This window comes from Morus notabilis, unplaced genomic scaffold (assembly GCF_000414095.1).
Source record: "Morus notabilis unplaced genomic scaffold, ASM41409v2 Scaffold235, whole genome shotgun sequence".
Classification (NCBI taxonomy): Eukaryota; Viridiplantae; Streptophyta; class Magnoliopsida; order Rosales; family Moraceae; genus Morus; species Morus notabilis.
In genome coordinates this window covers 574,286-590,008 of record NW_010360036.1, presented here as the reverse complement: position 1 = coordinate 590,008, position 15,723 = coordinate 574,286, and the positions used below count along the sequence as shown (strand labels likewise).

Here is a 15,723-nt window from a genome sequence, read left to right as displayed (position 1 = left end):
ATATAAACTGCTGAAAACGCGTGTAAGTTTATGACCTTAAAGCACGCCAGACTAATGAGTCAACACGTGGTAATTGACATGCAGAGACCATTTATTTTGGCTCTATTCCTTGCAAGTTCCAAGTCTTCGTCTAGCTATCATTTCTAATATTGACTTGGAAATACATATATACATATACATACATACATATATATATATATATGGCTTGACTTTGAAGACCCTGCTGCTTGTCTTTGTAGCCCTATAATGGAACTAATTGTTGTGTCGTTTTATTTATATCATTTTTCACATTTTTCTAATATTATGATAAATCAATTAAAATATCACGTTAATTAAATATTATTATCACGCTAATTAAAAAGACGTGTCATGTTTTTATTATTCCTTTTAGTAGTTTCGGTCCCTAGCCATAAGATCGACAATGAATTAGTAAAATTTCGTGAAGACAATCACATGAACTTCGCGTCATGTCTTAAAAGTTTAAAGAAACCGTCGCAATACTACTTTTCCTCCATCTTTACCTTTAGACGGATGTAATGTTTATCCCACAATAAGCGCAACCTTCAAACATCATAACAATTTTAAAACTTGTTAATACTTACTAACTTGGCACGGCCTAAATTACAAAATCTCACTGTTAAACAAATTCTTTTGAAGTTTTATTTTATTTTTTTTTAATTGAAGTACCTCATTCAATATACACGAGACTAAGTCATCATTGCTTCTTTTTCATTGAAGTCCTTGGGGTTTTTTTTTTCTTTTTTTTTTTAGGCTGAGATTTCGTAAGATGAATATACGTCAGAAAATTACAAAATCTCACTCTTAAACAAATTCTTTTGATGTTTTATTTATTTATTTATTTATTTTTTGTTGCTGTGATGAGCTATTCTCTTATAGTAATCTATCAAATTATATATAGTAATTGACGTTTGCACCGCTTCTAAACATACACAGTTTGAACCGAGCAATAACACACAGGCATCATCAATAACACACAAGCATCACCAAGAGAAAACCGCATTTCACAACTCAGATATATACTAATCTCTCTTATTTCTATACCGGAGCTAAGTGCCTCATCAAGAAAGAAAAAACGATATTTACTGAGAAGTTAATGAATTCTGCGCACTTTACATCTCAGATCCGCAAATCAAGCAATAAAAGAACAAACTAATGCGCTAGTTCAATGTTACAGCTCTATCAAAAAGTTGCTAATGCTATTAACAACCTAACTAACTATTCAATCGTTAGAAGTTTAACCAACTTCAGAACACTATTTAATTTGTGCTTACCAAAACTTACCTTTTCCCTTTCATCAATTAACCATCTTTGCTCATTCTCGTATTTGGCTACCATCTTCTCCAATTTCTCAATCCTTTTCTGCTTCATCTCGTTGAGTTCGGCAATCAAAAACTGCAATTTAGCCATCAACTATAACAATTTTCTTATAAATTTCAACGATATAAGAAAATCATAGTTCAAATATCAAAATCATAATCCCGAATTTATACAACCAAAAACTATAACAATTTTAAACTAAAAGTATAATAAATATAAAAAACTTACAAAGTTCAAACCCACTAAACGGGGGCTGAAAATAGCGGGATTACGTTAGAAGAACCGGGCAAACAGCGACGTGCACGATTCTTCTTCCATTTTCTCGGCAACCAAACAAAATTTACAAAAAGAAAAAAAAAAGGAGAAAACCCAAACCTGTCAGAGTATGTTAGCCTCTTCGAAGTCCTGGCGGGGGCGGGGCGGCGGGAGCGGCGGGGGGGGGGGGGGGGGGGGATTTTTTGAGAGGAAGAGAGAGAGAGAGAGAGAGAGAAGGGAAGAGAGAGAGAAGAGGGCCGGCGGCGGAGGCGACGGGAAGAGGAGGCAGAGAGAGAGAGAGAGAAAACGTCGGGAAAAAATGAAGAAGAAGAAGAAGATAGAGTATATTAGATCAAACTTATTTGCGACGACATAATGTCGTCGCAAATACGTCACAGCTGGCAATTAGTTGCGACGACATAATGTCGTCGCAACTAATTTTTGAGTCGTCGTAAATAATCACATTTCCTACGTTTAGTTTTTGGTGAAATCTTAAAAAAGATTATTTGCGACGACAAAAAGAAAAATGTCGTCGCAAGTAACCTCAAATTATTTGCGACGACAAATATCGTCGCAAATATCATATTATTTGCAACACCTTTTCGTCGCAAAAAATGAATTACCTTGACGGCAAAAATTCGCGCCATTAAAATTTACGCTCTAAAATTATTTACGACGACAATTAAATTATTAACGATGACATAATTATTTTATTTAACAGAAAATAATTATAATGATATGTCATCATAAATATTAAATTATTTATGACGATAAATATCGTCACAAATGGCCATTATTGTTATAGTGATTATCAATATACATATATACACACACAAAACTTGCCTTTTCCAAGTTTTTTTTGGGGATAAAACATTAATTTTTTTATTATTTATTTTATTTATTGACAGTATGTGCAAGTTGCTTTTTCCATCTTGACCGTGTATGGATATGGTTGGCCGTTGGCGTAAATTCCAAGTGGACTATCAAGTTGGAAAAGAAAATTAATTATTGTCATTTGTGACCCAACAACTATTGTTCATTTCTTGACAATTATTGTACGCAACAATTATTGTCTTTTTTTTTTCTGGGTACTGTTAAATAAAGAGTCTTTAAATTCTCCCCACAAGATTAAAGTATTAGAGATAATTTAAGGTCTCGTTTATTTTATCAATTTAAGTTCTTAATTTTAAGTTTTTATAGTAAAAAATTTTTAAAAATATTACATTTAATTTTTTCTGCTACAGTGAAAAGCTCTTAGAAAATGTCACATCTCAGCTCGAATTGAAAACTTAAATCCGCGAAATGAACGAGGCCTAAATCTTACTTAACTATCTTTATGATGTTCTCAATCAAAAAAATTTCAACTGACTACGAAGAAATTAAGAATAAATTTCTGAAGTATTGTGCTGACAATCATGATCAGTTTCAACATCCTAATACTCTATGAAAAAATTAGAAATTCATCGTAGTTGTCATTCAAAATGAACAAATCACATTCAAATGAACAAATCATATACTATAAAGTTGGGGAATTAACCGTTAACAATGGATGGTGTACTGCAATATTAAAATGACCAAATCATATTAAATTAAAACTTTGAGGAGTGAGAATTGTAAATGTTGGCTCAGATGCATGATAACGTTTTATCAATGATACATGTCAAATTTTTAGATTGAATGTTAATGGACGGTTCATTAATTAGCTCATTATCAATTATCATTTTTTTTTACACGATTGCCAGTGCGTTTTTGTCCAACAATGTATTATAATTCTTTGTCCTTTTCAACATTTAACTTGCAAAAATAAATATGCAATATATATTCCAATATCTACATGTAGCGACCCTTTACTGGCCTTTATATAGTTTTTTTTTTCTTAATTTAACATAAAATGTGTAGATATAGTAAACCTCGCAGAAAAACATAAGAAAAATTAATCAATTTGAATACTAAAGGTGTTAATATATATATATTTAAAAAAAAACTTAAATTGAAATGACACACAGATCGAGTATCGTTTCCATAAAGATTGAGTGTTAAATTACTGCTAAGTATCACGATTATCGTAACTCAACTTTATCTAGGCAACTGAACTGAATGAAATAAAAATAGAATTAAAACAAATATAAATATGAAAATAAAATAAAATATGAAAAATTCTATGCACAAATATATCTAGAGTCTCCATTCCACTCACTCTTCCCAAGTTCCTCATATTTGGTAAATACTAGCCAATTCCAAACAATTCTAAGATTAAGGGACCTAGTATAACTTCATTAACTCTCTCGAGCGCCGAATGAGATAATATGTATAAATATTCGAGTCAATATTAGAACGTAGATATAGTAAAATTCGCAGAAAAACATAAGAAAAATTAATCAATTTGAATACTAAAGGTATTAAAACACATATATATATATATATATTAAAAAAAAAAACTTAAATGACACCCAGATTTTTTTTTAACCTAACAAATTAACCATAGTCAAATAAATAAAGCTAAAGAAAATCAAGAACCAGTAAACCAGTTTAATAATGGGAATGTACGCTGATCTTATCTCTGCACTAGCATGTTGGAAAAGAAAAATTGTTAAATTGCATTTTCTATGATCAGAACACCTATCATTGTACTTTTTATTAAATGATTGTATAAAAAAATCACATTTTATTGAACAAATGTTATAATATTGGTTGTGGGAATCAATCAGACAACCACCATGATTATGATATACTACCATGTTAAATGATCAAATTGTTGCGAAAAATCTGCAAGTGCCCGGAATCTTAAATTAGTAATTAAGTAGTAGGCCTAGAGTATCATTCCATGAGCAGGGACGAATCTAGTGTGAGTATCATTCCATGAGCAGGGACAAAGCTAGTGTTCGCCTGCAAACGTACGGTGTCAAGTTTTTATAATTAATAGTGAGTAAGTATCGTCTGCACAGGGATTGAGTGTTAAATTACTATTAAGTACCCTGATTATCATTACTCAATTTTATCTAGACAGCCGAACTAAATGAAATAAAATTAAAATTAAAATAAAACTAAAATAAATATAAAAACGAAAATAAAATAAAATATGAAAATTTATATGCACAAATGTATCTAAAGTCTTGATTTCACTCACTGTTCCTAAGTTCCTCCTATTTGGTAAATACTAACCAATTCTAAACAATTCTAAGATTAAGGGACTTAGTATAACCTCATTAACTCTCTTGAGTACTGAATGAAATAATATGTATAAATATTAAAAAAAAATAATTAGAGATGAATAGAACCACTATTTAGTCATTTAAATGTGTTTTTTTATGCAATCATTTAACGTGATTAGTTGTTTTATATTAAGGAAATGTACAATTATTAATGTGATGACATAAATACAATATATCACCTTTTAAATTATCAATATACATATATATACACACATAACTTGCCTTTTCCAAGGTTTTTTTTTTGGGATAAAACATTGATTTTTTTTTTTATTATTTTTGTTGACAGTATGTGCAAGTTGCTTTTTCTATCTTGACAGTGTATGGATATGGTTGGCGTAAATTCCAACTTATGCAGATATTATCTGTGGACTATCAAGTTGGAAAAGAAAATTAATTATTGTCATTTATGACGCAACAATTATTGTACATTTCTTGACAATTATTGTCTTTTTTATCTATGCAAATTCAAACGACAAACAATTAAGATTTTTCGGTGCAACAGTATCATTGTAGTCATGAGACTTCGTAATATGAGTTCTGTTCTCTTCCATATCCTTCCACTTGTATTGGTGAGCCCTTTCTGTTATTCTAACTAGCTAGCACTTTTTTATGTAACGTAATCACGAATTGCATTCTCTTGTGATACAAGAGGAATAAATCATTACATTACATTTCCATTGTTACTGAATTTTTACCATTATATATAAGCACAATGCATTTTTGGTCTTGCTACCTTTTAGAATTCCTTTTGTATGATAAGTATGGAAAAAAAGTTGTTTCCAGAGATGCCAAATCATTTGCAAATGATTTTGAACCACAACCAAATATCCTTTTGTATGATAAGTATGGGAAAGAAGTTGTTTCCAGAGATGAGAAATCATTTGCAAATGATTTTGAACCACAACCAAATTTCTTTTTATATGATGGGAAAAAGGGCGTGTCCAAAGAAGAGAAATCATTTGCTAATGATTTTGAGCCACAACCAAACCTGCTATTGTATGACAAGCAAGAGAAAAAAGTTGTTCCCATAGAAGAGAAATGATTCAAAGATGAATTTGAGCCACGGCCAAGCAAAGGAATTCATGAGGATGGAAAATTACCCACAGAAATGTCTATATCCAAGATTTGGGATCTGCAAAAGCCTAATATCTCTTTAAGATGGTCAACTATGTCAAAATCCAAGTCTATATTTTTATTTATAATATGCATTTCATGCGATGTTTTCACTGTTTGAATAAGATGTGTGCCAATGAGGCATCTTGTAAGTTCTAATATCAAGTTAATATAATATGAATAAAGCCGTGCATTACTACGTTATAGTTTGTTTTTTTTGTTGAGTAGAATTCCTTTGTTTACATGATAAGGTAAAAAAAAAACAAAATTTAAGACAAATTCAAACCCAACTAATTAAACTTCCCCTCTCTGACGTTGTATTAATTTTATTGTCTGATAGAGGTAGCACTCATTTTGTCACTGCTCTTGCGCCACCCGTCTACGCGAGATCACGCTCTGCTCCTCCGCGCAAATGACGCCCAACATGCGTGCGACCGATCCAACCTCCATAGCACAAACAACCAAGCTATGCACTCTACCCCTCTATGCAAAGAACCTTGATCAGCGTTGTAAAAGCCTTGGATCTTGAATGGAAATAAACATTATATGAGTGCATGTTGAACCTCATTTGGATAATGTGTACATTAATAAAACGAATTTCATAAATTAATTTCTATTTCATATACTCCAACAAACCTACTGTGGAGTTCTAATCTCCTCACCCCAAATTATTAAAAAAAAAAAAAAAAAAAAAAAAAGCTTATTGGAATTAGTTATCCCCGCTCTACCAAATCAAAAATTATTAAAAGGAAAAATTTATTAAAAATTAATTTTTTAAAACGCTGAGTTACTAATTTAAAATTATATAAAAAAAACATGAGGTACTAAAAGATAATTTCTCTGTAATATAGGATACCAAATTAAAATTATCCTTATTATACAAATATTTTATGGGATTTGTTTGTACTTGTTCAACTTTTACTCATAAATTTTGTTCATACTGTAGGCAAAAAAGTTGTAAATCGGTAGCAATGTTGCGCTCGAAGCGGATGTGGATGACGGAGGCAAAAGTATAGATACCACCATGCAACGAAATTTCCAGGCACGTTAATCTAAATGCTTTTAAAGAAATAGACTTACTAGTTTCTGTTTAAAAATACTTGACACATTCTGAATATTATTGGACTTATAGGTACATAGAACTAGTGCTGGAACTTTAGACGGGCCGCCCGAAAAGTTTGAGGATTTGCCCGAGCCCAAACTCAACCCGCTGGGCATGGTCAGAAAAATTCAAAAAAATCCCGGCAGACGGCGGTATACGGTGGTTAGACGACGGCGAGCAAGTGTGGACATGTCAAATTCGGGCTGCCCGAGCCCGAACCCGAAAATCTTGCTTGGACGGGCGGGAAATGGGCTTGCCCGTCCGAGCCTAACAAAATTCGAACTTCGGGCAACCCACCGACCTGAAGTTCCGGCACTACATAGAACTATGTTTTAATATTAATATTATTAGTAGTTAAAATCTCGGTAAAGTTTCCCACGCATAGTTCATAAAGTTTTATTTCACAAATCCGTGAGAGTAAATGAAAGGAAAATTTAAAATTAAAAGAAGTTAAAAAAATCTGAAATTTTGGTAATTAAGTGTACGTCCAACATGATTAAAGGGTTTTCCAATTAAAATAAGTAGAGCTCATGGTAATTAACGGCTCGGAAAGTCGAATTGTTATATAGAAAGCATGGGAAAGTGATTCAGATCGTGAAATCTCTCTCTTCAAATCATCAACATGGCCAAGGATTTTTCCTTACTAATTTATAGTTTTATAAATTTGTGAAGTTTTTCTCGTTTGTGATTCAAAACCCGTTTAATTAGATTTTTCCTACTTTTTTTGTGGATGAAAATAAAATTTTGTTGGAACAATTAGGTGATTTTTCATAAACAAAAATTCGGAAATTCCGAAGGGAAAAACATGTGCCTCTGCCGTTAATTAGGTCCAATATCCTCTCTCTAATTTCGTTGCCCTTAGTGGAAAAAGTTTGAAATTTATCTCTCTAAAAAATATCATGATTTTCTCGTGCAGTCGAGGGTGGAGTTGAGATTCCAATCTGGTGTAGTGTATCATACATTAACATTATTATAAACCATACCTTTTCATCTCTTCTTGAATGTCAGCCGTTAGATTGGGTACCGGTAATGCAAATATCACGGGTCACTGTCACAGATTCTCTTATAAAAAAATAATAAGAAGCCATTGTTGATAGTGATATTTAAATCAGCAGTTACTAGACACCCGTTTAGTTCGCTGATTTAAGTTTAGGTGTGATTTTATATAAGAGTTTTTTATTGTAGTAAAAAAATTAGATGTGATTATTTATGAGAGCTTTTTATTGTAGTAAAAGTCGAATCGGTGATATGAATAGGCATAAGAGTGTTCGCTGGTAGTTTAGGCTTTTTGAAAATAAAAAAATAAAAAACAAAGGCAGTAATGAGCTCTTTGACTTCACTCACCGAGTCGTCTTCTATGCAAACTCGAATCTAGAGACCATATGATCTGAATTAAATGGATCCTCTTATTTTAATCTTGCAAAGTGTACCAGTTAATTTATTAACTAGTCTACCATAACAATGACACATGAAATGTGAATATCTAATATACGCTTTACGTAGTGTTTGGTAAAGATGGAAAACGGGAGGAAACCAAAGAGTAGGGGTGTTCACAAAATTCGTAAATCTGATTGATCCGTGAAATTTAATTAATCTGAAATTTTAGATCGGATTGAAAGTAGTTTTGGATCGGACACGGATTGAGATTTTTCCAATCTGAAAGTTTTCGATCAGATTGCGGATTGAGCACTTTCTAATCCATGAAATCCATGAATCTGAAACCATATATATATAATTATATATATAAATTTTATGAGTTCAATTTTTTTATTTTTTTTTAAATATGGTATATGTTTAAAAGCACTTATGCATATCTTTGTTTGGAAACTTATTGTGTATGTTTGGAAACTTATGTATGTTTTGTTATTTTTGCAAAAAACTTAAGTATTTGTGGATGTTGAATTATTTTAAAGTAACGATTAAAATTTCATTTTGAGCTTCACTAAATCTATTTTGTTATTGTTAATTGGTTTGTAACAATCTAGACCTTTTTTTTTTGCTTGAAGTAACAATTTAGATGTGTATTAATATTTCATGTTGTGTTTATATTTTGTATGGATGTTTATTAATTTATATTTTTGAAGGTCGAAATCTGTGAATCCGTGAATCCAATCCGAAAAGGTTTTGGATTTGACATGGATTAGAATTCTTCCAATCCGCAGTTCTGGATCGGATTGTGGATTGGCCTTCAATCTGCAGATTGGGATCCGTGAACACCCCTATCAAAGAGGAAGAAGGTAGAGAGATTTTACTCGCACCTCTAAGTAGTACAGTACAAGCTTTAGGATCTTTGCAATCAACAATGAAAGTGAAAAACTCATCTCCTATCTTCTTAACCTCAAACAGCCCAGCTCCAGTACCAACATCAGACTCTTGCAATTCATCTGGTCTGTTGACAATAACCGCACCACAGGCCTTAGCTATCCTGTTATTATCCGTCTTCCTCAACCTCCTGATAGCACTAATACCGGCTTTACTCATATAATGACATGCCAAGTCACTAAGGCCTTTCTCCGTGATTACCAAGTCTGGTTTGAACTTAATAATCTGTGCACAGAGGTTCTCAATGTATTCTTCTTCCATCTTCAATAGGACTTCCCAGTCTTCTTCTCTGACTAGTTCAGCATTTGTTTGGTTCTCACCTTTTTTGTATTCAAGGGGACAATCAAGAAGTATGATACGTGGGTGAACAATCTTTCTTCTCATCTTTCCAGGAGCAACAACATCTTTGTTAAACATTACTCCTTTAAGTACTTTGGAATCTTCCAACTGTCCACCGGGTACCTTCTCGACCTTAATGTACTTCTTGATGTCTACTTCCCGCAACCCTTGGCCAAGATCAACTCCCACTGTTGTGGTGGCATCAATTGCTAGATCCTACGCCAAAGAAACAGAGAAGGAGTTGACATTCAATACTAAGAAGAAATGCACGAGTCAGCATCTTGTCTCAACTAGTCCACATGACCAGACAAGCAAAGTAATTAAAAAAAATAGCGGAAAATACATACAGCAATCAGATCTCCAAATTGACTTGTGAATTTTGTGCCTATACAGCTCTTAACCAGCTCCAACATTGTCGCACCTGATAAATAGTTCCATAAATCACTTGTACCATATCAACCTTTTTACACACCCTTTTCCTCGTTTAAAAAAAAATATATATTGTCTTCCAGATATCCTCAATTAGAAGAAGATAATATTAAAAAACAAATCGCAAAGGGCGAGTTTTAAGAAAACTTACGATCCTTCGCGTCAATGGGCATAGCAATTTTGTCAAGCGCAGCGATAGCATCCTCTAGAGCTTTACTGTAGGCTGAATATCAAATAAAACATGAATAAAGACAGAGTAGTGAACCATCATCAATAAAATATTACCACAAGCTATTATAACATTACCTCGGCAAATAACTGTAGGATGATAATTTTTGTCAATAAATGCTTCTGCAACATGGAGCATTTCACCAGCTACAGCAAAATTTTTAAGCCAGATGTCAGAGACAGAAGAAATGATGTTTGGTTATCTGGGCATGTTATGATGCCAAGTTCACAAAAGCAATGCTTGGGTAAGAACTCTGCTTTTGCCACTCGATACATCGAGAGTTTGCAAATAATCTTATGGCAAGAACCTACCACAGATGTGAAAGAGATGATAAGCTCCTAATATTCTACACTCATAACATACCAAGAACGATAACAGACGTCGTTCCATCTCCTACTTCTTCGTCCTGTGTACGGCTTAGTTCAATCATTGACTGCCAGCAATAGAATATGGGGAAAACATATCAGAAATACTGTGGTCCCGTTCATTTCGCTGATTCGAGTTTAGAATTCGAGTTTTGCTACAGTAAAAAGCTCTCACAAACAATCACATCTAACTTTTTTGCTACAGTAAAAAGCTCTCACATAAAATCACATCTTAACTCGAATTAAAAACTCGAATCAGCGAACTAAACGGGCCAGAATCGAAAATATAAAACATGTTTTAAAGTCCAAAACAAAATTTGAGAAGAAATAGAAACAAATTGAGGCACAGTAAGAGAGATGTTCCATGCCTTTGCAGCAGGGTGGGCGATATCTAATTCACGCAGAATGGCATTTCCATCATTTGTAACCACGATTCCTATTTAGCAAACAAGGGAAGAAATCCTTAGACATCCAATGCAGAAAGAGGATTGAGCATGAGAAAAAATGCCATATAGCTAAAGTACCAACTACTTAAGACCTCTGAAACAGATACACCGAGTGTGTTTTCATACAAGCAATTTACAGATACACTTATTGGACTAATAAAGCTAGAAGTTTCGTACCAACCAGATTAAATAATCTTCAACTTTGTACTAAATAACGACAAGGGCAATTATGGCTTTTTTTATAGATAAAACTGGAATATCAAGAAAAATGGATTCCAAAACATATCTATACACCACATTCTTGTTGTGTATAAATTCGTGTGGGTTCCAACTCTTAACTAGGGATTTAAGATTGACACGGCAAGTGAAAGAGACTGAAGAAGATTCTAATTACTAGGATAAATGTTGCCTGTTTTGAATTTATCTTAGTCTTTGGCTATAAATATACATTCGTCATTACAGTTTGAGGACATTTTATCGTATTCCTCCTAATTTTTTGCAAGATTATTTGGAAAATATTTTATCGTATTCCTCCTTTTTTTTTTTTTTTTTTGTTATATAATAATGAGCAAAAGGGACAAAGGGAGGGGTTTAGACATATTTTCAAACGAATATCTTGGATTGCACAGGAACTAAGACGGTTAAACTTTTTTTAATACGAGTTTGGAAGAAAGTAACATTTTTTTTTTCCTTTTCAAAGATTTATTCAGACAAATAAGAATAAATATTAGTCTAAAGGATCAAAGTGTACAATAGTAATCAAAAGAAGTCTTAATAATGACCAATTATCGTGTAAATCTGCTGAATCTTGTAAATGGCCAATCCTGTGATCCTATTTATGATCATCTAAAAGTACACACACAAATAAACCAAATCCCTATAATCCAAGTAAAAGACCATGTTGGCAGTCCATCACACATGATGATATCAACATGCATTTCCACATCAACAAACTTCAGTTTGCAAGTCCAAAAGTTACTTCTACCGCAAATCTTCCTCCTTATCAATGACAAGAAAGGATTGAGGCCGTGATTAATCAAATGTCATCAAGATTTGAAGACGACTCTCAGTATGCTGAAGTACGCTTGACCTTCTCTTTCAGAAACTGCAGTATATGTTCGCGTTTCCAGTTGTCGATCCTGCAACAGTCCATTAAGTTTTTCTTCAAGGAGTTTCGATAGAAATAGGGTTCAAACTCACTAACCATAACAAATGTAAAACCTAATCTAATGGATATGACCAAAATAATAATTGAAAACTAACACTAGGGATAAAAAGATGGACCACAGGCTATGTACTATATTGTTATCATGTTTTATCTCTAGGTAATGTTTGTGATAAGAACAGAGTTTGGTTCCCACAGAAAAGAATCAAGAAGAATGAAAATGTAATCTTTACTGATTAACCAAACAAATTACAAACAATCCTACGAATACTATGACACACCCTTGCTCAGCCTCAGCCAAGACTTCCCAAACAGACTCCAGTAATTTCCTGACTCTCTAATCCCAGCTTGTTCCCTATTTATTCACTTCCCCCTCCTTCCTAACCGACAATCCCCTGTACAGCCCCCCACCTTAACCGACTATTCTCAATGCAACCCACAGCATCATACAACTTCTCAGCTAACTAACTACTAACTTCTCTAACCAACTAACAAGTTCCTATCATTACTACTTCTCTAACCAACTAACAAGTTCCTATCAGTTTGCTTGGCTTCTAGAAGAGGCTTTTCTTCTCATTATAAAATGCCACCATGTAGAACATCTGGGGCAGACTCGATGAGTATTAACTGACTACATATAGACTCTCTCACTACTTCTCTCTTTTCCTCTATTTCTCTCCTCTCCTCTCATTCTCTTTTGGTTCAGCATTATAATCTTTTTCAGAAAGCTAGAGAAACTGTTTATATAATTTCAATCTAGCATTAGACAACACGAGCCGCTCAAAAAAAATTCTGCATTCCATTCTCATCCAAATTGAAAAACAAAAGACAACTTCTAAAGTTATTCTCCCTCTCTTTTTTACATGCTTTGTTTGTTTGTTTGTTTTGCCCCCCCTTTTTTTTTTTTTTTTTTTTTTTTTTTTTTTTTTTTTTTTTTTTTTTTTTTTTTTTTTTTTTTTTTTTTTTGGTATGTGATTGTGAAGCTTTTGAGCCACAGAAGAATCTCTCTACAAGCTTACTTTTTCTTGAATCAATAAATTTCTGTTTCTTTTGTAACTGATTTGGAAATTCTTACCTAATTGTTTCCTTGGGTTGGCCGGCATTGTCGAGCATTATCAATTTTGGAGGTGAATTGAAAAGGTATTGTACTTTAACTGAAGGGAACCGATCCTTCTCTTCTTCAATGAAACCAACAATTTCAGGATAGAAAACCAGTTTCCTCATGCAGACCTCCAATATGGCACCAGAATAGGTAATCTGAAGTACAAAATAGTTTTTCCTTAGGCAATTCTGTCTTTCTTTCTTTCTTGAAATAAAGTACAAGATAAAATAATCCCATACAAAATATGAGAAAAACAAAAAAGTGATAGTAATATCATATTCAAAATGTTAGTCTCAAGAACAACCAGATTTAGAACTAAAGCATGTTATCAACTTCCAAATGGTTATGTGATAAGTCATGCATACCTTGCTTGTAGAATCATCAGAATCTTCTGCGCAACACTTTAAACAGTCTGATACCAATTCTGCAACAAAAACTCGGAGCTTTTAGCACTCTTTCAGTCATGCTACAAGTAAAGGGTACAAGTCTCATGAAACTTTACATCGATGGGCCAATTTGACTCTGATGAACAAGTCAAAACATCAAGACACTAGCCATTCATTATATCATTAAGAGAATAAATAGTCCTGCAAACTTAAGGAAATCATAGGATTTCGTAGCATCTTAAATTGAAGTTTCATTTTTCCACTAAGTTGAAACAAAGCCACCCTCTTTATGGTGACAACATAACTACTAAAGTGGTTTCTGGAAGAAAATTTGGTCTTTCTCCCTTTTTTGGTCAATTAGTCCCTGAATTTTAATATTCCTTTTAGCAGTTTCGGTCCCTAGCCATAAGATCGACAATGAATTAGTAAAATTTCGTGAAGATAATCACATGAACTTCGCGTCATGTCTTAAAAGTTTAAAGAAACCGTCGCAATACTACTTTTCCTCCATCTTTACCTTTATACGGATGTAATGTTTATCCCACAATAAGCGCAACCTTCAAACATCATAACAATTTTAAAACTTGTTAATACTTCCTAACTTGGCATGGCCTTATTCCATATTGGTGTTTCCCTTTAATTTTAATTCAATGCTTTTTAAGTGCTTTATGGGTCATTTATTTAGAACTCTATGAATTATGTAGATTTCATAGCTCCTATTGTATATAAAGTTAACAATGCTTGCTTCATCACTACTCATTTCAATCAGACTTCAAATTTAGAACGGAAAAAGAAAAGAAAAGAACCCCAAACGAAAGATTCCGACATAGCCAGATCAAAATTCAAGCAGCGATTTACCGAAATATAAATTCAAAATTAAAAACTACTAATAATTCTAGTCAATCCTGATCCTGAATACTTAAAACCTGGACTCTAATCAATATTTCTATCAAGCATGTAATTGAAGAAAAATGTCGCGCAATTAAATTGACCCAGCAAAAAAAAAAAAAAAAAAGACAATCTTGATTGAACAACATCAAATAAAACCAGGGAAAAAATGAAAAAAAACAAAAAGATTGAAAGGAAGACCTTGGTCCTTGACGTACTCAGCAAACGTGTTGCAATCAGAACAGAGAGCGAGGCCTGTGAAGCCCAGATTCTCGCATTCGCTGGAGCTCAGCTGCTCTTTTGAATTCGATGATGTGCCTAAAGGCACGAGTCCCAAAAACAGCAGTGCTACGAAGAAATACGTATACCCACGGATCAACAAATCCGTCACCATGTCTCTCTCTCTAAATCTCTCTCTCTCTCTCTCTCTCTAAATCTCTCTTCCTTCGACGGTCGCAATACTACTTTTCCTCCATCTTTACCTTTATACGGATGTAATGTTTATCCCACAATAAGCGCAACCTTCAAACATCATAACAATTTTAAAACTTGTTAATACTTACTAACTTGGCATGGCCTTATTCCGTATTGGTGTTTCCCTTTAATTTTAATTCAATGCTTTTTAAGTGTTTTATGGGTCACTGGTACCCTAAATTTTAATATTATTTTCAGTTTATCTCTTATATTTTAAAACTCTTATTTTAACCGTTCAATTTTAAAAGTTCCTACATAATTTTTTATGTTGAAATTTCTATTAAAAAAAACTGGTCAAGGATGAATATTCTAATCATGAGTTGGTGAATTTTGAAAGAGATAAATGTTTGCTTGCTCTTCAAAATTCCAATCCTGTAAATACATGAGTGACGTTAGTAATTTCAATATTGCTTCTTAACTTCAGTGGGAAATGGTAGGAATATCTTTAGAATTATTTTACAATGAAACATATAGATGAAGTTTTAGGATTTCATAAAAAAAATGATAATAAATAACGCTGTTAACAGGTAAAGGAAAAAAGATTTAAAAAAAAAAACC

General features: G+C 33.0%; 2 protein-coding genes and 1 pseudogene across 2 annotated transcripts; all 3 read right to left on the bottom strand.

Moving 5' to 3' along the window:
- Window positions 1–9,090: 9,090 nt before the first annotated feature.
- LOC112090259 (T-complex protein 1 subunit gamma-like) lies at window positions 9,091–11,996 on the bottom strand. The gene is made up of 7 exons (XM_024164066.1): window positions 11,933–11,996; window positions 11,073–11,140; window positions 10,703–10,772; window positions 10,417–10,485; window positions 10,262–10,333; window positions 10,029–10,102; window positions 9,091–9,897 (listed from the first exon to the last, which is right to left on the bottom strand). Exons 1-7 carry the CDS (start codon window positions 11,994–11,996, stop codon window positions 9,091–9,093), a joined length of 1,224 nt encoding a protein of 407 aa, XP_024019834.1.
- Window positions 11,908–15,140, bottom strand: LOC21401116 (selenoprotein F). Its single transcript, XM_024164084.1, has 4 exons — window positions 14,893–15,140; window positions 13,783–13,841; window positions 13,391–13,572; window positions 11,908–12,289 (listed from the first exon to the last, which is right to left on the bottom strand). The coding sequence occupies exons 1-4, from the start codon at window positions 15,083–15,085 to the stop codon at window positions 12,217–12,219; spliced, it is 507 nt and encodes a 168-aa protein (XP_024019852.1). The 5' UTR covers window positions 15,086–15,140; the 3' UTR covers window positions 11,908–12,216.
- A 12-nt stretch (window positions 15,141–15,152) lies between these two features.
- LOC112091157 overlaps window positions 15,153–15,723 on the bottom strand; it is a 3,758-nt pseudogene continuing 3,187 nt past the window's right edge.